This window comes from Anomaloglossus baeobatrachus, chromosome 4, assembly GCF_048569485.1.
Source record: "Anomaloglossus baeobatrachus isolate aAnoBae1 chromosome 4, aAnoBae1.hap1, whole genome shotgun sequence".
NCBI classification, from domain to species: domain Eukaryota; kingdom Metazoa; phylum Chordata; class Amphibia; order Anura; family Aromobatidae; genus Anomaloglossus; species Anomaloglossus baeobatrachus.
The window spans coordinates 430225515-430250004 of record NC_134356.1 but is presented as its reverse complement, the minus strand read 5'-3'; the positions used below and the strand labels follow the sequence as shown (position 1 = coordinate 430250004).

General features: G+C 47.8%; 1 protein-coding gene across 2 annotated transcripts in view; it reads left to right on the top strand.

Annotated features, from left to right (window-relative positions):
• The first annotated feature begins 6961 nt into the window (after positions 1 to 6961).
• Positions 6962 to 24490, top strand: part of MAPK8IP2 (mitogen-activated protein kinase 8 interacting protein 2) — a 107968-nt gene continuing 90439 nt past the window's right edge. The window contains exon 1 of one of the 2 annotated variants that reach the window (XM_075345441.1): positions 6962 to 7676. In XM_075345441.1, coding sequence (XP_075201556.1) covers positions 7612 to 7676 — 65 coding nt within the window. In that variant the 5' untranslated portion in view covers positions 6962 to 7611. Of the gene's footprint in view, positions 7677 to 10271; positions 10352 to 24490 lie in introns of those variants that run through there. The other variant, XM_075345442.1, reaches the window with a different exon arrangement.

The following is a 24490-nucleotide window of genomic DNA, read 5'->3' as shown; positions in this document are numbered from 1 at the left end:
CTTTACTGTGTCTGTATTCTGAGACAAGGCTAGTGTGAGCAGTAACTGGGAAATAGTAGTGAATCGCTTCAAATTCAAAACAGAACATAGTTTGTTTTCTTGAGCAAGTTCATTCTCATGCTGTAATCTAGCCACTACTGATGGGTGATGACGAACTGTAACGTTCGGGGCTTGTACCGAACACATGGTATTCGTGTACACGATCCCGAACACAAGCTTTCTGGAAAGCTTGTGTTACAGCTCGGGTCCAGGGGCTGTAGAAAAAAAAAAAAAAAAGCACATTATTAAAAAACGTTATGAATATACTTACAGGTCCCACGACGCGTCCTGCAGACTCTGTTTCCCGGCCGCTTCTGCTTCCGATCATTGCTGTGCCCCCCGGTAAGCACCACTGAGTAAAGGACTTCCATGACGTCATAGCCATGTGACCAGCCTCGTGTTCGGAGAGTGTCAGTCCGTGCGGGGTGATGCCAATTCGAGACTGCATAAATAAATCATTAAAAAAAATTACTTAGCGCTCCGTGGTATTTTTGATTCTGAGCGCAGATAAAGCGGATGGCTATGGGCTGCCACCCACATCTGCCTGGCTTTACCTTGGCTGGCCATCAAAATACAGGGAAGACCATTTTCTTTTAATTATTTAAAAAAATAAATAAAAAAAAAATGCGTGGGTCCCGCCGTATTTTGATCGCCAGTCAGGTAAAATCAGGCAGCTGGGGGCTGGGATTCTCGGCAGCCGCCCCTGGAAATGGCGCACTGTTTCTTAGCGCCAATTCCAAGCGCTTTACCCAGCTCGTCCAGCGGCCCTAATGGCGGTGGCACGCTGGGTAATAAAGGGGTTAATGCCAGCTTTGTATTCTCAGATGGCACTAAGCCCGAAATTCATGGTGTAACGCCAAATTACACATGGCCACCATGAATTTCTAATAACCAGTTAAAAATAAAACACAACACATAGAAATTTTTTTTTATTAGAAATAAAACAAAATAAAACATTTAGAGACTCCATCTTTATTATAAAAGAATCCTTAAGCCGACTTAGTCCATAGGTAGAGCATTGTTATCTCTGCTTCATCACTCTGTACAGACAAATGTCTCTACAGAGAGAGAAGCAGGGAGATCCAAGTGAGCTTTGCTTCATCGCTCTGTACAGAGCAAGAAGCAGGCTGACAGTGAGGGGATGATTCTACTTGCGTCTCGCATCAGTATTAGCCAGTACGGCCTGACACTCTCCGGACAGGAGCGCCTCAGCTGCATGGAAATACATGCAGCCGACTCGCTCCTGTCGGGGAGTGTGTGCCATGCCGGGTGATGTTACACGATGCGACGCAATGCGACACTCGCACAGTGACAGTCAAAGTTCAGTTAACAGGATCTTCAATGACGTCATAGCCATGTGACCAATCTGCAAGCCAATGTCTGTAAAACATTCACACCAGACTAGTCACATGGCTATGATGTCACGGAAGGTCCTGTAACCCAGGGGTCACAGCAATGATCGAGCTTGGAAGCAGAAGCGGCGAGGGCGAGGCTCCCGATCCCGAACATCGGGGGGGATCGCCCATCACTGCTAGCCAGAACTGCACAGCACTCCAATGATCCACACACTATATCATCAGATAAATGACTTCTCTCTGAATCAGTACGGATTATTACTGCATCTAAGCACCATAGTTAGTGACAACAATCTCAGTCCCCGCACTGGGCTTTCCATTGACTTGTATAAGGATATGGAGGTGATGTGACCCCCCAGCCCCCGCATTGGTCTTGACAATTGCCTTATATAAGGATATGAAGGTGATGTCCCCCTCTAGCCCACGCATTGGTCCTGGCCATTGCCTTGTATAGGGAGATTGAGGCAATGTGACCCCCCACAGACCCGCATTGCTCCTGGCCTCTCTGAATCAGTAGGGATTATTACTGCATCTAAACACCATAGATAGTGACAACCATCTCAGGCCTCTCACTAGTCCTGGCGATTGTCTTGTATAAGGATATGGAGGTGATGTGACCCCCCCAGCCCCCCATTGGTCCTGCCAATTGCCTTGTATAAAGATATTAAGGTGATGTAAACCCCCTAGCCCACGCATTGGTCCTCGCCATTGCCTTGTATAGGGATATGAAGGTGATGTGACCCCCCCCAGCCCTGCATTATCCTGGCCTTTGCCTTATATCGGGAGGTGGAAGTGAGGTGACTCCCCAGCCCCCACATTAGTTATGACCATTGCCTTGTATAAGAGCCTGGAGGTGATGTGACCTCCTCATATCCAACACTTTCCCCTCATCATTTCCCTGTATCCCTATACATATATAGGTGATGTGACCTCCCAGCCCCCACAATAATCTTGGCCATTGCCTTGTAGAGGGATATAGAGATGACATCACCCGCAGGCCCCCCGCACTAGTCTTGGTCATTGCTTTGTAATTAGATATGAAAGTGATGTGACCTCTCCAGCCCCCACACTAGTCCTGAGTATTTTTCTTTAAGGGGTGGAGGTCGAGACAGTCCCCAGCCTTCACACTAATCTTGGCCATAGTCTTGTACAGGAATCTGGGGTGGTGTCACCCACAGCCTCGACACTAATCCTGACCATTGCATTTTCTCTGGGTATGAAGGTGATATGACCATCAGCCCTTATACTAATCTTGGCCATTACCTTGTATAGGATTATGGAAGTGATGTGACCTTCCAGCTCCCCAAACCATTCGTGACCATTGCATTGTTTGGGTGATAAGAGCCCCAGCGCTTGCACTTTTCCTGGTCATTGCCTTGTATAGGGATGTGCAGGTGATGCGACCCACAAACCCCCACACTTGTTCCTACCATTAACTTCAACAGTCCTAGTGCGATGTCTGCCTTTTGAACTTTAATACTGCCAATTGAGGTGAGTTATCCTCATTTATGTAAGCCTGGAAGCAAGCTGCAGTACGTATAGTACTGAAAGGGTTTATAGGGCTGACAAGGGCCGGGTTTACAAGCAGTCAGAGAGATGGGTAGGACTGGCTGCTCACATATCCACACCCCGGGACGTGGTATGATGGACATAGAAAGTCCTGGTGGATTCATCAGTTTTCTGCCCATGGAGGTCACAAGTCCTCCTACTGTATGTGAAGTCTTCATGCTTGGACTTGTATGCTGGAATAACATTGCTAGGATGGTATATCCTCTTTCCTTGTATAAAGGTGTGCAGGTGATGCACACCCAGCCCCAATATTAATCCTGGCTATTGCCTTGCATGGGGATATGTATGTGATGAAACCCTCCCCAGCCCGCACACTAGTCCTGGCCATTGCCTTGTATAGGCGTGTGTAGGTGATGTGACCCCCCCCCCACCTCCAGACCCACCTAGTCCTTGCCTTGTATAGGGGTGTGCAGCTGATTTGACCCTTCATCCCACACACTAGTCCTGGCCATTGCCTTGCATGAGGATATGGAGGTAATATCACCCACCCAGCCCCTACACACCATATGCATAAGGATATTATTATTATTATTATTTATTATTATAGCGCCATTTATTCCATGGCGCTTTACAAGTGAAAGGGTATACGTACAACAATCATTAACAGTACATAACAGACTGGTACAGGAGGAGAGAGGACCCTGCCCGCGAGGGCTCACAGTCTACAGGGAATGGGTGATGGTACATGGAGGTGGTGTGACTCCCCAGCCCATACACTAGTACTGACCATTCCCATGTATATGTTTTGCACCCGGTAGACCTCTGATGTCATGGTAGTGGGTCCAAGTGGCAATGTGGCTGTACCGGGTGCGAGTGACAGGCTTTTGTAATGGAGGTTAAAAATATTTAAAAAGGGGAAGAAATAAAATAAAAATAAATAAAACAAATAAATAGTTCATGACGTTAGTTCGGATGTTCGGCTGTGGTATGGCCGGGCACTGCTAGTGGGCCCCAGAAGTTAGGTGGTGATGCACAGTGTCAGAGGTTTGTGCTCTTGCCCTCTCCATCTAGGGCTGGGTTCTAGGGGATGTGTTTTGGTAGGGGTGGTGCAGCAGGGAATAATTCAGCCAGAGACAGGACAGGGAGCTTTTACCTTTTACTAGAGCTCTGTAGAATGTTATCACAGCATCCAATAATGGGGGTACTTCCTGCCCTGATGAGAGTTGGTTCTTCTGCTGTATGATGATAGTGTACTCTTCCTCTGCTACAATTTCCCTAACTGGGAATAGGTATCTTGGTATCCTGGGTTATTCAAGACAAGAACAATCTGGATTTATTATCCCTTCTGGCGAGCTGGTAACTGGAATCCTGAAGGAAAACTCTCTATACCACCAACGTTTCGGCGTGTAGCCTTTATCAGGGTGATAGGGATCTAGCAAAGACAATAACGAAGAAGAGAAAAACACTGAAAAATAAGTTTCGTGGTGAATCAAAGAGAGGCTCTCCTTTGAGTTGGGGGGACTGTGTGAAAGGCCCTATCGATCCACCAGGATCACTATTCTTGTGAGATGCCAAATAAAAGGATATAATATCCCTGTATGCAGGAAAGTGAAAATGAATAAGGAAATGACCAATCCTTTTAGTATAAATTTTGTAGAGCACTAAAGGGTTTTGACATGTGTTGTGTCCCTTATTTGCAAGGTTGTACAGTGGTATGTCACTGTCCCTGTATGTCCAATAGTGGATTACATGCTTAATGGATATTATTAATCCAGGGAAAAGATGGTGGATCCTGTACTCTGGATCAAGGTGGAAAGAGCAAGAGGCCTTGGGCAATGTGATACAGCGCCTGTAGTGGTGGCTCACCCTCTCTTTGATTCACCACGAAACGTATTTTTCAGTGTTTTTCTCTTTTTCGTTATTATCTTTGCTAGATCCCTATCACCCTGATAAAGGCTACACGCCGAAACGTTGGTGGTATAAGGGACGTTTTTCTGTTACCCCTTTTTTTTCACAAAATAAAGACACATTAAATGTAAGCAAATTTTCTTCTATTCTTTCACGTGTGCCGAAGTTTCTCTATTCTATATTGGCTAATTTTTACTTCAGAGCACCGTCCCACACGGTTGAGCCGGGCTTACTCTATATTGGTCTCAGTATGACACTGACCTTGGAAGTCTGGGTGGCTTAGGGACTGATATCCTGCCAAGTGAAGCTGGCCCCTCCAGAGGTCTCAGCAGTTACCTCAGAACAGGACTGTCTCCATGTTGCACTCCTCACTTCACCTCACACCATTCACTCTGACTGGAATCTTACCTCAGAACAAAGCTCCTCCCCTATCTCCTTCTAGGGCTCAGTCTGAAGCATTGGTTTTACCTCAAAAGAATAGCTCTAGTAAATGTGTGTTTTGTGGTGAGCAGCAGAGAAAACCATATCTCATGAAAGCTAACAATACATGTTATACAGATGGCAATACACATGTTATTATTATCTGTGGCGACTAGGCACAGGGCGCCACATAGAGGTGTATGCAGGTGATATGACCCCCCAGCCACCACACTAGTCTTGGGCATTGCCTTGGAGAGGCGTGTGCAGGTGATATGACCCCCCCCCCCAACCTCCACAATGGTCCTGTCTATTGCCTTTTATAAGGGTATGGAAATGAATTTAATCCCCCAGGCCCCACACTAGCCTTGGCTATTGTCTTGTATAGGGATATGGAGGTGATGTGATCCCCCAAGCCCCACACTAGCCTTGGCCATTGCCTTGTATAGAGATCTGCAGGTGATGTGACCCCTCAGCCTCACACTAGCCCTGGACATTGGGATATGGAGGTGATGTGACCAGCCCCCAGCCACACACACACACACACACACACACACACACACACTAGTCCTTGCCGTTGTCTTGTATAGGCATATGGAGGTGATGTGATCCCCCAGGCCATACACAAGTTATGGCCATTGCTTTGTATAGGGATGTGGAGGTGATATTGTTAACGCCACTTTCCTCCCAGCTTATATACTATCCCTGGACATTGCCTTGTATAGCAATGTGATGTGACCCCCCCAGCCCGACACTAGCCCTAGCCATTGCCTTGTATAGAGGTCTGCAGGTGATGTGACCCCCCAGCCCCATACTAGTCCTGGACATTTCCTTGTATAGAGATATGGGGGTGATGTGACCCCCCACATTATGTCTAGCCTTTGCCTTGAATAGGGGTGTGTAGGTGATGTGACCCCACCAGGCCATACACTAGTTATGGCCATTGCTTTGTATAGGGATATGGAGGTGATGTGACCTCCTCTCCTCCACACATTAGTCCTGGTGATTGCATTGTATAGTGATATGGAGGTGAAGTTAACCCTTCCCCAGCCCATACACTAGTCATGGTTTTTGATTTGTATAGGGATGAGGAGGTGATGTGATCTCCCCCCTCTCCCACAGTCTATATATTAGCCCTGGACATTGCCTTGTATAGCAATATGGAGATGATGTGAACCTCCAGCCCTCACCCTAGTCCTGGCCATTGCCATTTATAGGGATGTGGAGGTGATGTGACCCCCTCACCCAGCCCCCGCAGTAGTCCTGGCCTTTGACCTTTATAGGGATATCAAGGGGATGTAACCCACTAGCCCCCACACTACCCCTATCCATTGTCTTGGTATATGGTGGTGATGTAACCACTGGCTACTATAGTAAAGAGCCCAGCAGTGGTCAGTGTCCTGATTTCCATTCAGTGCTTTCCATCTGGCCATGAGCAGAGCCCTCAGCAGCTGGCTCCTGGATTATGTTATATGCCAGGTTATTGTTAATCTATGCAGCAAAAAATCCCAGAGCAGGGGATTAAGTGTTTTCCTAGGATTTCATCTGTGAGGTGACGTCAGTGATGCTCAGCCCATGTGCCAGTTGTTCCCTGAGCCATGGTGTGTGGCGCAGCTCTTCCCATGGCAGGCTATATGTAGCTGCGCATGTCCTGGCAGCAGGTTCAGCACCACAGAGCGGACAGCTCCTCCATCCTCCCAGCCCACCCCCACCTCCTCCCTGCCTCCCCTCCCCCACTCTGTGCATTGGTTCCCAGCTTGTGCAGTCTCTCCTGGATGTGACTGCATCAAACCGCAGCAAAGGCATCGCGATCTGAGAGGCGAGGAGACGTCCGTCCTCCGGAGGAGAGTGCGGGCAGGAGGGAGCGCTGGAGTGAGATGGCGGCGCCCCTTGTGTGACTCCCCAGCCGTCCCTGGGCGCTGTCCCTGCTCCTCAGCATTCTCTGGGCGCTGTCCCTGCTCCTCAGCCGTCCCTTTGCCCTATCCCTGCTCCTCTCCCGTCCCTGGGCGCAGTCCCTGCTCCTCTCCTGTCCCTGGGCGCAGTCCCTGCTCCTCTCCTGTCCCTGGGCGCAGTCCCTGCTCCTCTCCAGTCCCTGGGCGCAGTCCCTGCTCCTCTCCCGTCCCTGGGCGCAGTCCCTGCTCCTCTCCCGTCCCTGGGCGCAGTCCCTGCTCCTCTCCCGTCCCTGGGCGCTGTCCCTGCTCCTCTCCCGTCCCTGGGCGCAGTCCCTGCTCCTCTCCAGTCCCTGGGCGCTGTCCCTGCTCCTCTCCCGTCCCTGGGCGCAGTCCCTGCTCCTCAGCCGCCCCTGCTCCTCAGGCCTCTGCTGTCCTCTGGTCCCCAGGGTGTGTCTGTGTATGAGCCGCTCAGTCCATCTCTCTGGCTGAAGATGGCGGATCGAGCTGAGATGTTTTCTCTCTCCACCTTCCACTCCCTCTCCCCCCCGGGCTGCAGGTGAGATCCAGCTTCTCTCATGGTGGTATGGGGGGCATTGCTGTGCCAGGCTGGTAGGGATCCATCATAGTACCCCATCTGCAGGGACTGGCCGTGGGTGAGCACATGTGGGGGGCACTGACAGTAATACACCCTGACAGCTCTGTCCTCCATGTTACCGATTGCACTAGGACTGGTGCCAGACATCTTAAGACACTGTCATCTAAACAACAACAATACAGGAGCAGAGGCACAGTGTAGAGGAGCCATGATCTCCACATGTGGCTCCATAACTGGACAAAGAATCTATACAATGGCCCACACATCATCTCACAACACCCACTACAATGTAACATATTCTTTTTAAAATATAATGTACATTTAAAGTAAAAAAAAACCCCTACATATATGATAACAAATAGAAAGAAAAACAAATTCCATAATATTGTGTCATTTTGTGCATCAGTATGATAAAACCCTACAAGAGCCGGCTGCTTAGTTTCTTCATATCTTCTGTATAATGCTGTGTATTTGTATTTAATATCAGTAATGTTTGCAGTAATGGCCAGTAAATAGGACGCGGCCGGCATCGCCGCAGTAATCTGCACAATGTGTGGCCGATATCTGCTTCACTGTGCCAACACTCACCACAATATACAAGACCGGGCCACACGGGCAAAGGCCACCAGAGACACATGAATGCCACCATTATTCACAGCTTTGCGCTGCAGGGCATTGTATCCCACAGGAAAGTTTCTCCAGAAATGTCATCCTTATGTCACAGTTGATATGTTGGATCTTCCGTTTTATTGTTGGGTTTCTTTAAAGTTAAGTCTTTAATTAATATGATAATGTTTTGTGCTATTATGGCTGTGATCTGCCTGAAGGTTGCACTTATGTCAGTATTGTAACATATAATAATAATAATAATAATAAAAAAAAATAACCACCTTCAATTAATGCAATTTTGTGTTGAAACACATAAGAGGGTTTTGGTAAAGAGTAATTGACATTTTAAAGGGAACCAATTACCAGGATTTTGTATAATGTAAAGCCAGGGCTATACTGGCTTCATCAGGCTAATTCTCTACATACCTGTAGTGAGCAGCTCGGCTGTTTAGGTTTTAAAATCCAAGAAAGTAAAGTTTATAAAATCAGCAGCTTCTTGAGTGACAGCAGCTGAGGATCTGGTAATAGCTGGGGGAGCGGTATTCATAGTTATCAACTCCCCCTGATAGAATTAGCATAAGTATTGTACAATCAATTTAATTTTTGACTTGCAGGACCTGTGCTGATGCCATAGCCATGTGACCAGAAGGGGTGGGGCCTCAGCCAACAGAGCTGATGCCAGGAAGCAACACTTTTCTGTTGACTGAGACCCCGCCCCTTCTGGTCACATGGTTATGAAATCACACTGGTCCTGCAAGTCAAAAATTGAATTGATTGTATAATACTTATGCTAATTCTATCAGGGGGAGGGGATAACTATGAATACCTCCCCAGCTATTATCTGATTCTCAGCTGCTGTCACTCAAGAAGCTGATGACTTTATAAACTTTACTTTCATGGATTTAAAAAGCTAAAACATCCGAGCTGCCCACTACAGGTATGTATAGAATCAGCCTGATAGTGCCAGTATAGCACTGGATTTAGCTTATATACGAAAATCTTGATGATTGGTTCCGTTTAAGTTTTATTTTCTTTCCGTAAATCAGTAGTACATGTGGAAATAAGAAACTTTGTAATATTTCTGTTTCTTCTTCTGCCTGCACTGATCTTTCATTCTCAAAATTCTCAGTGAATACAGATTGTCCCATTGCTGACATAGGAGATGACAGTTGGTGCTCTTAAAGTTCTATGGAGAAATGTAAATGTTCCAAAGGAATGTCTGTGTCTGCCACTAGCTTACCCCATAGAATGAAATGAGCACCAACCATCAGCTCCTATCTCAGTAATAGGAAAATTTGTCTTCACTAAATACAGATTTTACCAATTTTTCTCACAGATTGAGAGTGAAGGGTCAACCAGGAGGAGAAAGAAGCAGATTTCTCTGATAAGATATACAGTATTACACAATTTATTATTTGCATGTATACTATTGATTTGTGAAATCATTAAAACGATGGTTATACTTTAAGCTATCTTTATATTTAGTAAAATATGTAAAAATGATATTATATAACTTTTGCATTTATGAAACTATTTGCCTTTATTTTGATTGATTTAAATCAACCCTAGAATTGACTAATAGTTTTAGAGCTCACATCAGTTGTCAAATCATTAAAGGGTATACCCGGGACTTTTTCTTTTTTTTAAAGTGTGCCTAAGCACTAACAGGCAGGTAGTTGCCACCTACCTGCCTGTTGTGCTCACGCCGTTCTTCGCCAGGACAGGTCAGGAACAGATCGCTCCTGTCAGCGATTCTGCAGCTTCCGCTGACGTCACAACAACAAAACGGTGGCTTCTCATCCGCTCTGCTTTATAGATGGGGCTGGACTGCCGACCTCATGCTGATTGACTGCCAGCTCCCTCAGTTAGGAAGCAGAGAAGCAGCTGTTAATCAGCAGAACGTCGGCTGTCCCTCCCAATCAGCAGGGCAGAGCGGAAAAGAAGCCTCCGCTTTGCTGATGAAGCCACTAAATCGCCGTCAGGAGCCGTCTGTGACAGCGAAGAACGGTGGCAAGTACAACAGACAGGTAGGTAGTAACTACCTGCCTATTAGTGCTTAGGCACATTTTTTTTTTGTTAAACTCCTGGATATACCCTTTAATCCTTTTGATATGTGAATTCATTGTCATATAATACACCTGTATCTGGAAGGTGCAACTGCCTCTTGGTATTCACATCTGTGGTGTCCGTTTTTTCTTGGACAGCGCACAGATCCACAGTGTTTCATTTATCCATACCTCAGTTTTAAAAACGGGTTTGTGAGACTCAGAGCTGGTTCTATTCTCATCTGTTTTGTGGATCAGACTTGGCCATTGAAGTCTATGGGGATCCTTCTATAGCAGATGAAACATGGAATACTATGTACTTTAGTTTTCCATTGTCTGTTTTATCCATTCTTTCACTGATCCATCGATAAGAGTTAATAGATAAATTACAGTGCAGACGGTTTATCTGCATCAGTTTTTAAAATTGGATGAGAAAAAACTGATGCAACATAGAGGCATGAGAAAAAAGTTCTGTTTTTCAATGATGTAATAATAATAGTGGTGTTGACACAGCATTAAACCTCAGTATCATATAGATGCACGAATGCCAAATGTTTGCTTAGTACTCGTAACTAGTGATGAGCGAGCACTACCATGCTCAGGTACTCAGTACTCTTAACTAGTGATGAGCAAGCAATACCATGCTCGGGTACTCGTAACTAGTGATGAGCGAGCACTACCATGCTCGGGTACTCAGTACTCTTAACTAGTGATGAGCAAGCAATACCATGCTCGGGTACTCGTAACTAGTGATGAGCGAGCACTACCATGCTCAGGTACTCAGTACTCTTAACTAGTGATGAGCAAGCAATACCATGCTCGGGTACTCATAACTAGTGATGAGCGAGCACTACCATGCTCGGGTACTCGTAACTAGTGATGAGCGAGCACTACCATGCTCGGCACCCGAGCATGGTAGTGTCCGCTCATCACTAGTGATGATCCCTTTTTCCCACACAGAGTCCAAATAAAAGAAGGCAGCTTCAGCATCCAGTGATGACCAACTTGCATTATTGTGCCATCACAAGCTTGACTAAAGCCTGCTTTACACGTTACGATTAAGCATACGATATCGTATGCGATCATAACCGCCCCCATCGTATGTGCGGCACGTTCAATTTGTTGAACGTGTTGCACAAACGATTCTTTCCCGTCACACGTACTTACCCTTCCATACGACCTCGATATGGGCGGCGAACGTCCACTTCCTGGAGTGGGAGGGACGTTCGGCGTCATATCGACGTCACGCGGCAGCCGACCAATAGAAACGGAGGGGCGGAGATGAGCGGGACGTAAACATCCCGCCCACCTCCTTCCTTCCGCATTGCCGGAGGGAGCCGTGGGATGCAGGTAAGATCTGTTCATCGTTCCCGGGGTGTCACACACTGCGATGTGTGCTACCTCGGGAACATTGAACAATCTCACGTTCAATTTTTAGCAATTGAACGACGTGCATGCGATGAACGTTTTAACGTTCAATCGCAATCGCACGTAGCTGTCACACGCTACAATATAACTTACGATGCCGCATGTGCGTCACTTACGACGTGACCCCGCCGACACATCGTAAGATATATTGTAGCGTGTAAAGCCCGCTTTAGGCTACTTTCACACTTTCGTCTATTTTTATCGCAATTTGTTTTGTGACTGCTGAGACGGATCCAGCACAGATTGTGCCGAAACTGATGTGACGAAGAGTATAAAAAAATTGGAATCCGTCCTTTTTTTAACGAAATATTAGTTGCTAATGAAAAGCTATATCACTGGTCGGGGGAGGAGAGAGAGAGAGATCTGGGCATGCCCAGAGTAAAAGAACGCATCTGTCGCCTGATTCTGTCATCTCTCGAATGACAATGGATTCCTGCGCCTAGGCTTCCATTATACCTAAAGACGGACGCCAACGGATCTGTCGCTGTCCGTTTTTTCGACGCATACAAAAACGTTGTGCGTTGCTTCCGCCCGACGGTCAATCATTCCACGACTGATCCGTCGCGGGACAGATGCAACGCAAGCCCATCAGTCGCAATCCGTCGTTAATACAAGTCTATGGGAAAAAACAGAATCCTGAAAATCATTTTGCAGGATACCGTATTTCTCAAGGCGACGGATTGTAACTGATGGAAAAAGACGGAAATGTGAAAGCAGCCTAAGAACCTGACTTCTACTAAGGGTCAAAACGTTACTATTGTGCCTGTATTTGAGATGCCACCATAAAGCAAGATGGTCTTCACTGGATGCTGATGCCGCTTTCCTTTACCTTTTCCTTTCCTTTGTGTGAATGTCGCCTTAGCCTGTTTTATGGAACAAATAGCAAGATTTGCATGACTAGGCGATTGAAGGATACCAGTCAGAGATGGACACAAAACAGTTTAGTCAATCATCAAACAATAGGTTGGATAGGAAAGGCTTTTAAACCTTCCCTAAAGGCTACTTTACACACTGCGATATCGGTCCCGATATCGCTAGTGTGGGTACCCGCCCCCATCTGTTGCGCGACACGGGCAAATCGCTGCCCGTGCCGCACAACATCGCCCAGACCCGTCACACATACTTACCTGCCCGGTGATGTCGCTGTGATCGGCGAACCGCCTCCTTTCTAAGGGGGCGGTCCGTGCGGCGTCACAGCGACGTCACTGAGCGGCCGCCGAATAGCAGCGGAGGGGCAGAGATGAGCGGGACGTAACATCCCTCCCACCTCCTTCCTTCCTCATAGCGGCCGGGAGGCAGGTAAGGATAGCTTCCTCGTTCCTGCGGCGTCACACATAGCGATGTGTGCTGCCGCAGGAGCGACGAACTACATCGTTACTGCTGCAGTAACGATAATCGAGAATGGACCCCCATGTCACCGATGAGCGATTTTGCATGTTTTTGCAACGATGCAAAATCGCTCATCGGTGTCACACGCAGCAACATCGCTAATGCGGCCGGATGTGCGTCACAAATTCCGCGACCCCAACGACTACGCATTATCGATATCGCAGCGTGTAAAGCCCCCTTAAAAGACCCATGTACTCCGAAGAAATGACAAACCTCTGTGGGATGGAGGAGATTATACCTAAACAATATCACATAGCCACAGCTTTCTAAGTGGGGAGCTCTGATGTCACGTAAGAAAGACTTAAGGCCCTGTCACACACAGAGATAAATCTGTGGCAGATCTGTGGCAGATCTGTGGCAGATCTGTGGCAGATCTGTGGCAGATCTGTGGCAGATCTGTGGCAGATCTGTGGTAGATCTGTGGTTGCAGTGAAATTGTGGACAATCAGTGCCAGGTTTGTGGCTGTGTACAAATGGAACAATATGTCCATGATTTCACTGCAACCACAGATCTGCCAAAGATTTAGCTCAGTGTGTGACAGGGCCTTTAGTAGCTTCATGAGACTAAAGGCTACTTTACACACTGCGATATCGGTCCCGATATCGCTAGTGTGGGTATCCGCCCCCATCTGTTGCGCGACACGGGCAAATCGCTGCACGTGCCGCACAACATCGCCCAGACCCGTCACACATACTCACCTGTCCGGCGACGTCGCTGTGACCGGCGAACCGCCTCCTTTCTAAGGGGGCGGTCCGTGCGGCGTCACAGCGACGTCACTGAAACGTCACTGAACCGCCGCCCAATCGCAGCGGAGGGGCGGAGATGAGCGGGACGTAACATCCCGCCCACCTCCTTCCTTCCGCATAGCGGCCGGGAGGCAGGTAGGGAGAGCTTCCTCGCTCCTGCGGCGTCACACGCAGCGATGTGTGCTGCCGCAGGAACGACAAACAACCTCGTTACTGCTGAAGTAACGATAATTGAGAATGGACCCCCGTGTCGCCGATTAGCGATTTTGCACTGTTTTGCAACGATGCAAAATCGCTTATCGGTGTCACATGCAACGGCATCGCTAATGCGGCCGGATGTGCGTCACAAAATCCGTGACCCCAACGACTCCGCATTAGCGATGTCGCAGCGTGTAAAGCCCGCTTAAGGCTATGTGTCCACGGTAGAATGTACCTGCGGATTTTTCTGCCTCAAAATCCGCAGCTTTCCCCCAGAATCCGCACCTTAGCATAGATGCGGATTTGACGCGGATTTTGTTGCGGATTTTGTTCCGGATTTTGTCCAATGTGTTTCTGAATAAAGCTTTGACTGTTTTGAAGGCAAAAAAAAGTCTCTTTGTGTCATTTCCTGTCCCAACCCTCCTTTCTTCTCCATTATCCATTTTGTTAGCAGTCTCACAGTGTGCTTATACAGAAAAGCTGCGGCCAACACCACTGGGCTCTGCCAACACCACTGGGCTCTGCCAACACCACTGGGCTTTTACATTCTTTACAGGCTGTATATAATAACCCAGTGGTGGTGGCCGCAGCTTATAGCCAAAAAATGTGGTCCCATGTTCCCTTTCACTGTTATTTAAAAAAAAAATGTGCTCCGCTGTATTTTCACTGTCCAGCCCGATGCAAGCAAGCAACTGAGGGCTGTGCTTCTCAGCGGGATAAGGCTGAAGCATTCTCTGCCCCTCCCGCTGAGAAAAACAGTCCTCAGCTGCCCCTGAAAATGGCGGCTCCGTTGTGAAGCGCCATTCTCAGGTGCTGTACCGAGGCTCATCCAGCTGCCCTGATGCATTTGGCTGGCTGGGTAATATAACGGGGTTAATGCCAGTTTTCTGCAAACTGGCACTAAGCCCGAGGTTCATAATGTCATGCCTGTGTAGACACGGCCATTATGAACCTCCGTTTGGGAAAAAAGAAAACACAACACCTTTATTAAAAATTTTAATTGAAAGAAAAACACACACACACACATCCCTGATTGCCATCTTTATTACTCCCAAGCCTCAGAGGTTAATCCAGGACAATATCACAGGAAAACTCTCTGCCGGCTGCTGGGAGCGGCAGAACTCACTGGCCGGGTCAGCTCAGTTCATAGCTGAGCTCGGGTCAGCTGACTTCACAGCATCAGCTGACCCGTGCACAGAAGTCAGCCGGTCAGCTGACTTAATTCGCGAGCGCGGGCAGGTCAGCTGAGTGCACATCGACAGCTGAATAGTCGGCCGATGTGCACTCATCTGACCCGGGCACGGACGTCAGCCGGTCCCAGCAGACGGAAGAGAGCTTTGCAGCATCTCGTACACTGACGGCTGCTGGGACCGGCTGACGTCCGTGCCCGGGTCACATGACTGCACATCGTCAGCTGACTTAATTCGCGAGCGCAGGCGGGTCAGCTGACTGCACACCGACCAGCTGATGTGCCGGGCTCCGATGTGCACTCATCTGACCCGGGCACGGACGTCAGCCGGTCCCAGCAGACGGAAGAGAGCTTTGCAGCATCTCGTACACTGACGGCTGCTGTCACCGGCTGACGTCAGTGCCCGGGTCAGCCGGGTGCACATCGGAGCTGTCATGGATTATCGTCGGGGGATTCAGGGAGTAATAAAGATGGCAATCAGGGATGTGTGTGTGTTTTTCTTTCAAATAAAATTTTTAAAAAAGTGTTTTCTTTTCTTTATTACCAAACGGAGGTTCATAATGGCCGTGTCTACACAGGCATGACATTATGAACCTTGGGCTTAGTGCCAGTTTGCAGAAAACTGGCAGTAACCCCGTTATATTACCCAGCCAGCCAATGCATCAGGGCAGCATGATGAGCCTTGGTACAGCACCTGAGAATGGCGCTTCACAACGGAGCTGCCATTTTCAGGGGCAGCTGAGGACTGTTTTTCTCAGCGGGAGGGGCAGAGAATGCTTCAGCCTTATCCCGCTGAGAAGCACAGCCCTCAGTTGCTTGCTTGCATCGGGCTGGACAGTGAAAATACAGCGGAGCACATTTTTTTTTTTTTTTTTAAAAAGAATTGTGAAAAAAGAGCTGGGATCCTGTTTTGCCAGCTAAAAGCAAGCAGCCTGTAACTAGCTGCTTTTAGCTGGCAATCCAGAGTCCGGACACAACACGACTACACTGCCACTACTCTACACTACAAAATGGTGAAACTTCCTCTTCCTGAACTATCCTACATCACTTCCTGCGGATTTGTTTGCGAGATCCGCACCAAATCCGCAGGAAAAAGAGCCTGTGGGAACAGACCTGCGGATTTCTTGCGGATTTTACACCTTGCATTGACTTGCATGGGAAAAATCCGCAACAAAATCCGCAACAATAATTGACATGCTTCAGATTTTTCCGGATCAAAATCCGCCGCGGAAAAATCCGCAGCATGGGCACAGCATTTCCAAAATGCCATTGAAATGGCTTGGAAGTGCCGCTGCTGCAGATTTTCGGCAAATCCGCGGTAAATCCGCGGCAAATCCGCGGTAAATCCGCAGCGTGGGCACATAGCCTAAAAGTGAGCTTTGGACAGTACAATTGATATAATTGGTGTTATTCCAATACTACAAACCAAGAGGAACGCATTTCTAACCATAAGGCCTGTGCCACACATCCGTGCTGCCGGCACGTGTTTGTCATTTTTTACACGTACCGGCGGCATGGAGACACTTTAACCAATGCTACCCTATTGTAGCAGGCACACACACGTAAAACCACACGGAACGTGTGTCCGTGTGCGTTTGTACGTGTGTGCGATTTTCAAAGCGCTGACATGTCAGTGTTTTCTCCGGCAGCACGGGTGTCACACGGCCCGCACCCGCACCACACGGGTGTAGTGTGGATGCGGTCCCGTGTGACACGCGCCGGAGTAAACACACATGTCAGGGAAAAAAATAAAAAACATTAACTCACCTTCTCCAGCCCTCCTGTCTCTGCCGCTGCTGCCTCTTGCTGCCGACCGCCGCTCATTAATCTCATAGAATATTCACTTCACTGCCTGGCAGCAGCAGCAGCGGGGAGACGGGAGGGCTGGAGACCGAGGATCAGCACCACGGACAGCAGCGCGGACAGCAGGGAGGACCAGGTGAGTATAATAATTACTGATTCTACGTGTGCTATCGCGGATAGCACACGTAGAACACACGTGTCACGCACGTACCAGAGACACGTACTTACCTGCACGCAACACGCAGGGAAAATACGTGTCTCTCGGCACGTGCGTGAAATTCACGTGAGTGTGGCAGAGGCCTAAAACATAGTGACAGTATCATCAGTAGTATGCAGGAATTCCTCAGCAGATCACATAATGTTTGTAAAGATTGAGGGTAAAATGAATGCAGCAAAATGCAAGGAAACCCAGAGTAAAACATGCTGCAGTCTACAAGAGAACTGCACAATGGGAGAAGAACTAAATATTAAGAAGAAACAGCTACTGTAGGTTTCCCAGTCCAGTGTTAAGTCCTTTTGACATTTAGTATTTGGGCATGAAACATCCCCAGTATAGAGCTAGAACAGTCTTCTATAGGAAAAAGAGAATTGGAAAAACTGCAGGATCAGTGTTACTACTGCAATGGGCTTGGAGTGATTTCTTTTCACATTTCTGTTTGTTAGACTTGGATCGCTATAAAAGTGAGTAATGTGAATCAAATAACGTTTTAACTCCTTCCAGTAAATGGATATATAATTGATTTGCTTGCCTTCTCACTATAGGACATAATGTCCAGCGGCTGGCATAGGAGCTCAGCCTGTGCCACCAGTAGAGGATGCCAGCTGTAATGTACACTCAGCATCCGGCGCTATGGGTCGGGATTGATCCTGGCCGTTTAATCTGTTAGATCAGGGGTGGGCAATTAATTTTCCCATGGGGCCGCATGAGAAATTGGGATGGTTTTAGAGGGCCGGACTAATATAATAAACTCAGTTTTAACCAATACTGTATATAGTATATACACTAACCCTCCATAAACAAACAGTAAGTTAAACAATACAAACATTCAATGAAAATATGGAGGTCGGTGGGAGCATACATAATGGCTCTGGTAGCCAGTGGGGAGCATACATACTGGCCCTGGTGGCCAGTGGGGATCATACATACTGGCCCTGGTGGCCTGTGGGGCATACATACTGGCCCTAGGGGTGCTGAGGGCACAGGCTGGTATCACTGCAGCAGCAGAGCCTGAGGACTCCTCTGGCTGCCTTCTCTGAGTCCCCTATGTGTGTGCTTCTTCTATTGCAGGTACAGGGGGCCCTGAGAAGACACAAGTGCTGCTCCTCTGTTCCCCCCTCCTGCAGGCACTCTGCACTGTAATCCTGCACTCACACTGCTCCCCCCTCCTGCAGCCACTCTGCACTCTCCCTGATGCTACTGATTCACATTACCTCCGTTATTGAAGTGGCCGCTGTGGAGATGAGTCGGTCACATGTGAGGATCCTGGGTAGAAGGGGCAGGCAAAGGGGGCGTGACCAGCATCAACAGCAGCAGGAGGGGACAAGGAAGGCATCCGAGGAGTGTGTCCAGCATTCAGAGGGGGCGTGGACGACAGCAAAAGGGGCGTGGCTAGCAGCATAGATGCTATGGAAGGCATGTGACCAGCATCCAGAGGGGCATAACTGGCAGCAAGAGGGGGCGTGACTGGCAGAGTGGGGGCGTGGCAGCTGCTTATCACTGCACTGCGGGATACATAGCTCCCGGCAGTGAGAGCGGGGCTGAGGCATAACATCGTAGATCAGGCCACGCCTCCAACTCTGAGCTAAGACAGGCGGGCCAGTCACAGACAGTAGGCGGGCCGCATCTGGCCCGCGGGCCGCCCCTTGCCCAGGTCTGTGTTAGATGATGTGGCATGAGGCTCCATGTGTATGCCCATTGGCATGACATCATATGATGGATGTTGAGAGGTTTCTGTGGCCTGACAAAGACTCCTAGTGGATTTACCTATTATGTCATGCTTGAGGCATTGTCAAACAGTTTGTCTGTCAGTTGTGGGATATTATATATTAAAGGGAACCGGTTCACTGATTCTTGGTGACTAAACCAAAGGCAACATGAACACCTACACCAGCACTTGGATTCTAAACAATAGTTTGAGGCCTCATTCACACATCAGTATCTATGCCAAAATCAGGAGTGTTTCCAAAACACAGAGCAGATACCAATCTTTCGATTATACTTTTTCCCTGTAAGTTTCACTCCTTGCTTTGGCATCCAAACACTGATACAAAATTACTGACGTGTGAATGAGGCCTTATGCTGTGGTGTATCTGAGAAAAACGTAGTGTGGCTAGGGATAAGGAGACAAGCCCAGGAGGCAGGTCCACGCTAGCTTCTCTCTGCCCCTCTCCTCTCTAGCTTCTCTCTGCCCCTCTCCTCTGGACTGACAGGTCATTCTCTATACACAAGTAGATAGACCGGTCATTCTAGCTGAATGGCCTCTGAATACAGCCATGGACCTGGCTCTGGGACTAGTCATATCATCCTCAGACAAACTATCAACCTTGTTCTTCTCTGAAACCATCTTTTTAGAATGAAAAATGGATATTTAGAATGCAGGAGTCAGCCTCTGGTCCATTATGCCCGTGATTCAGGCAGCGTAAATCAGCAGACAGGTTCCCTTTAAATAAATAAGGAAATGATTGCAGCTTCTAGTACCATGGGCGGGATAAAAAAAAGGTACATTAGTAAAATGTAAGTCCAAAAAATGCTCCCCCTCCCCCCAAAAAAGGAAATATATGGTACCACTGCTATTGTAACTACCTATAGAAAAAAAATTGATTAAATTACAAACAGGACATTATTAACTTCCTGATTGGTGTAATCTCTGCAGATACAAAATAGTCACCGACTGCTCCTGCCGGTGATTCAGCTTCTCAGCATCAACAGAACAATTCTTCCTATTCTGGGCTGCCCTGTTGGCAAGAGGTGACTGCCAATGACACGTTCATTGATAGTCGGCTCCCCACAATTACCCAGCGGGGAGTCGGCTGTCAATTTGCATGACATGGGCAGTCACACCCCGCCAATAGAGCGGAAGAAAAGCAATGTCAGTGGAAGCTGCTGAATCGCAGGCAAGAAAGGTCTGTGACTTCTTTGCGGTGGCGGGGAATGGTCGGCGGTGCTTAGAAACTAGTTCTTAGTCACATAGTAAAAAAAAAGGTAGTCCCAATAACCCATTTACGGGTCTTGAAATGTGGCGACATAAAAATTGTTTTTTTCCACATGGTTTTATGTACCAAAAGTATTATAAGAAACTATAGCAATTTGGTTTTACATTAAAGTAACAAAATGGTATTGACACTGCACAGTCCACAGAGTAAAACAAAATATATAAAAACAATGAAAAAATAGCATTATTTTCTACTTGTTCCTCCAAAAAAAAATACTCAATAGGTTATCTGTGCACCTGGGCTTAATAAAAGAAAATTCTACAAAAAAATGCCTTTATACAGGTTTGACAACACAATAGGAACAATAAGGGCCAAAATAGGCCAAAAGGGGTTCAGCAGAGACAGACATTTTACCATATAAAATTAAAAGAATCCCTGTAATGTAAGACAAAGAGCTTGATTATGTATGATGGAGCCATCCATGAACGGGAGGGTCAGTTACTTTACATCACGATGACAGGATATTGATTTATCTGGTTTTTTTTTGCTTTGTATGGAATGATAGAATTTCATAAAAATCCTCATTAGCGTCTTATGTTTATTAGAATAGGAAATTCTTCAGAGCAGTTGGATCAAATTGTAATTCCTAAAGTAACGTGTGGGTGTTTTAACACTTTATTAGGTAGAAGTATACTTTAAAGGGAACCTGTCACCAGATTTGGTGACTCTAAGCTGCAGCCACCGCCAGTGAGCTCTTATATACAGCATTCCAGAATACTGTATATGAGTCCAGGCTGCTCTGTATAATATAGAAAACAGTTTATAATACTCACCTAGGGGGCGGTCTGGTCCAATGGGTGTCGCTGCTCTCCAGTCTGGCACCTCCTCTCTCCAGTCTGGCACCTCCTCTGTCCAGTCTGGCACCTCCTCTGTCCGGTCTGGCACCTCCTCTCTCCGGTCTGGCACCTCCTCTCTCTGGTCTGTCACCTCCTCTCTCCGGTCTGGCACCTCCTCTCTCCAGTCTGGCACCTCCTCTCTGCAGTCTTGCACCTCCGGTCTGTAGTCTGGCACCTACTCTCTCCAGTCTGGCACCTCCTCTCTGCAGTCTGGCACCTCCTGTCTGCAGTCTGGCACCTCCTCTCTTCAGTCTGTCACCTCCTCTCTGCAGTCTGGCACCTCCTGTCTGCAGTCTGGCACCTCCTCTCTCCAGTCTGGCACCTCCTCTCTCCAGTCTGGCACCTCCTCTCTGCAGTCTGGCACCTCCTCTCTCCAGTCTGGCACCTCTTGTCTGCAGTCTGGCACCTCCTGTCTGCAGTCTGGCACATCCTCTCTCTGGTCTGGCACATCCTCTCTCTGGTCTGGCACATCCTCTCTCCGGTCTGGCACCTCCTCTCTCCGGTCCAGTGCCTCTCCTCTACCGCAATCTCCATCCTCCTTCTACCCAGCCCAGTGTGGATGATGCATCTCTGTCATTCACACTGGCCAACAATGCGGTCCTGCGCAGGCGCACTTTGATCAGCCCGGCTGAGGGCAGATCAAAGTACTGTAATGTGCAGGCACGAGGAATGGTTGAAGACCGCCCACGCATGCGCCATACAATACTTTGATCTTCGCTGAGGAGGGCAGATCAAAGTGCGTCTGAGCAGAACCTCAATGCCAGCTACTGGGAATGACGTAGGACTTGTCATTCATATGGGCCTTAGAAGAAGTTGGACAGCGATCTCCGCAGAGAGGAAGTGCTGGACCGGAGAGCAGCGACACCCATCAGACCGCCCCGCCCCCTAGGTGAGTATTATAAAAGTATTTTTTACGTTCTACAGTACGGCCTGTGCTCTTATATACAGAATTGTGGAATGCTGTATATAAGGGCTCATTGGTGGCTGCAGCTTATAGTCGCCACATCTGGTGACAGGTTCCCATTTTATAGGGAATCTATCAGTGAGCTCAAACCCCCTAAGCCATAATTGGGCATGCACAATTATTCATAGAAAGATTAATAAAATGATACTTGATATATTGCTGGGTGACATTATCAGAATCTCTCATTTAAGTCAATGGGTCAGTGTGAAAAATAGAGAGCACATGGTTGCTGTCTGTCTTGCATCCTAGTACTGTAAATTTTTCACTTTCTGATAAGTACCAGAAGCTGGGAAACGTTTTATTTTTGCAAGTAAGAAAGGTAACTTATGGTAAAAGAAAGAAACAAATTAAACGGATGAAAATTAGAAAAAAATATCATATCTCCCATTTTTACTGCATAACCCCAGCCTAGCTGCATAATTGCAAACAAATGTAATATTTTGGGCTTTGCTGTGCCATTCCGAGTACAAGTTTCTGCTATTTAATGGTCTACATTTTACAAGACTGTTAAAAATAGTAAAATACCAAGACAAGTCCCATGATATTTATATGGAGTCAGGGCAGGTGTGTAGGCAGGGCAGTATTACTAATGGTGGTGTGTAAGCAGGGCACTGTTACTAATGGAGGTGTGTAGGCAGGGCAGTGTTACTAATGGTGGTGTGTAGGCAGGGCAGTATTACTAATGGTGTAGTGTAGGCAGGGCAGTGTTACTAATGGTGGTGTGTAAGCAGGGCAGTGTTACTAATGGTGGTGTGTAGGCAGGGCAGTGTTACTAATTGTGGTGTGTAGGCAGGGCAGTTTTACTAATGCTGGTGTGTAAGTAGGGCAGTGTTACTAATGGTGGTGTGTAAGCAGGGCAGTGTTACTAATGGAGGTGTGTAGGCAGGGCAGTGTTACTAATGGTGGTGTGTAGGCAGGGCAGTATTACTAATGGTGTAGTGTAGGCAGGGCAGTGTTACTAATGGTGGTGTGTAAGCAGGGCAGTGTTACTAATGGTGGTGTGTAGGCAGGGCAGTGTTACTAATTGTGGTGTGTAGGCAGGGCAGTATTACTAATGGTGTAGTGTAGGCAGGGCAGTGTTACTAATGGTGGTGTGTAAGCAGGGCAGTGTTACTAATGGTGGTGTGTAAGCAGGGCAGTGTTACTAATGGGGGTGTGCAGTCAGGGCAGTGTTACTAATGGTGGTGTGTTGGCAGGGCAGTGTTACTAATGGTGGTGTGTAGGCAGGGCAGTGTTACTAATGGTGGTGTGTAAGCAGGGCAGTTTTACTAATGGTGGTGTGTAGGCAGGGCAGTGTTACTAATTGTGGTGTGTAGGCAGGGCAGTGTTACTAATGGGGGTGTGTAGGCAGGGCAGTGTTACTAATGGGGGTGTGCAGTCAGGGCAGTGTTACTAATGGTGGTGTGTAGCCAGAGCAGTGTTACTAATGGTGTGTAGGCAGGGCAGTGTTACTAATGGGGGGGTGTAGCCAGGGCAGTGTTACTAATGGTGGTGTGTAGGCAGGGCAGTGTTACTAATGGTGGTGTGTAGGCAGGGCAGTGTTACTAATTGTAGTGTGTAGGCAGGGCAATATTACTAATGGTGGTGTGTAAGCAGGGCAGTGTTACTAATGGTGGTGTGTAAGCAGGGCAGTGTTACTAATGGTGGTGTGTAAGCAGGGCAGTGTTACTAATGGTGGTGTGTAGGCAGGGCAGTATTACTAATGGTGGTGTGTAGGCAGGGCAGTGTTAATAATGGTGGTGTGTAGGCAGGGCAGTGTTACTAATGGTGGTCTATAGGCAGGGCAGTGTTACTAATGGTAGTGTGTAGGCAGGGCAGTGTTACTAATGGTGGTGTGTAGGCAGGGCAGTGTTTCTAATTGTGGTGTGTAGGCAGGGCAGTGTTAATAATGGTGGTGTGTAGGCAGGGCAGTGTTACTAATGGTGGTGTGTAGGCAGGGCAGTATTACTAATGGTAGTGTATAGGCAGGGCAGTGTTACTAATGGTGGTGTGTAAGCAGGGCAGTGTTACTAATGGTGGTGTGTAGTCAGGGCAGTGTTACTAATTGTGGTGTGTAGGCAGGGCAGTATTACTAATGGTGTAGTGTAGGCAGGGCAGTGTTACTAATGGTGGTGTGTAAGCAGGGCAGTGTTACTAATGGTGGTGTGTAAGCAGGGCAGTGTTACTAATGGGGGTGTGCAGTGAGGGCAGTGTTACTAATGGTGGTGTGTTGGCAGGGCAGTGTTACTAATGGTGTTGTGTAGGCAGGGCAGTGTTACTAATGGTGGTGTGTAGCCAGAGCAGTGTTACTAATGGTGTGTAGGCAGGGCAGTGTTACTAATGGGGGTGTGTAGGCAGGGCAGTGTTACTAATGG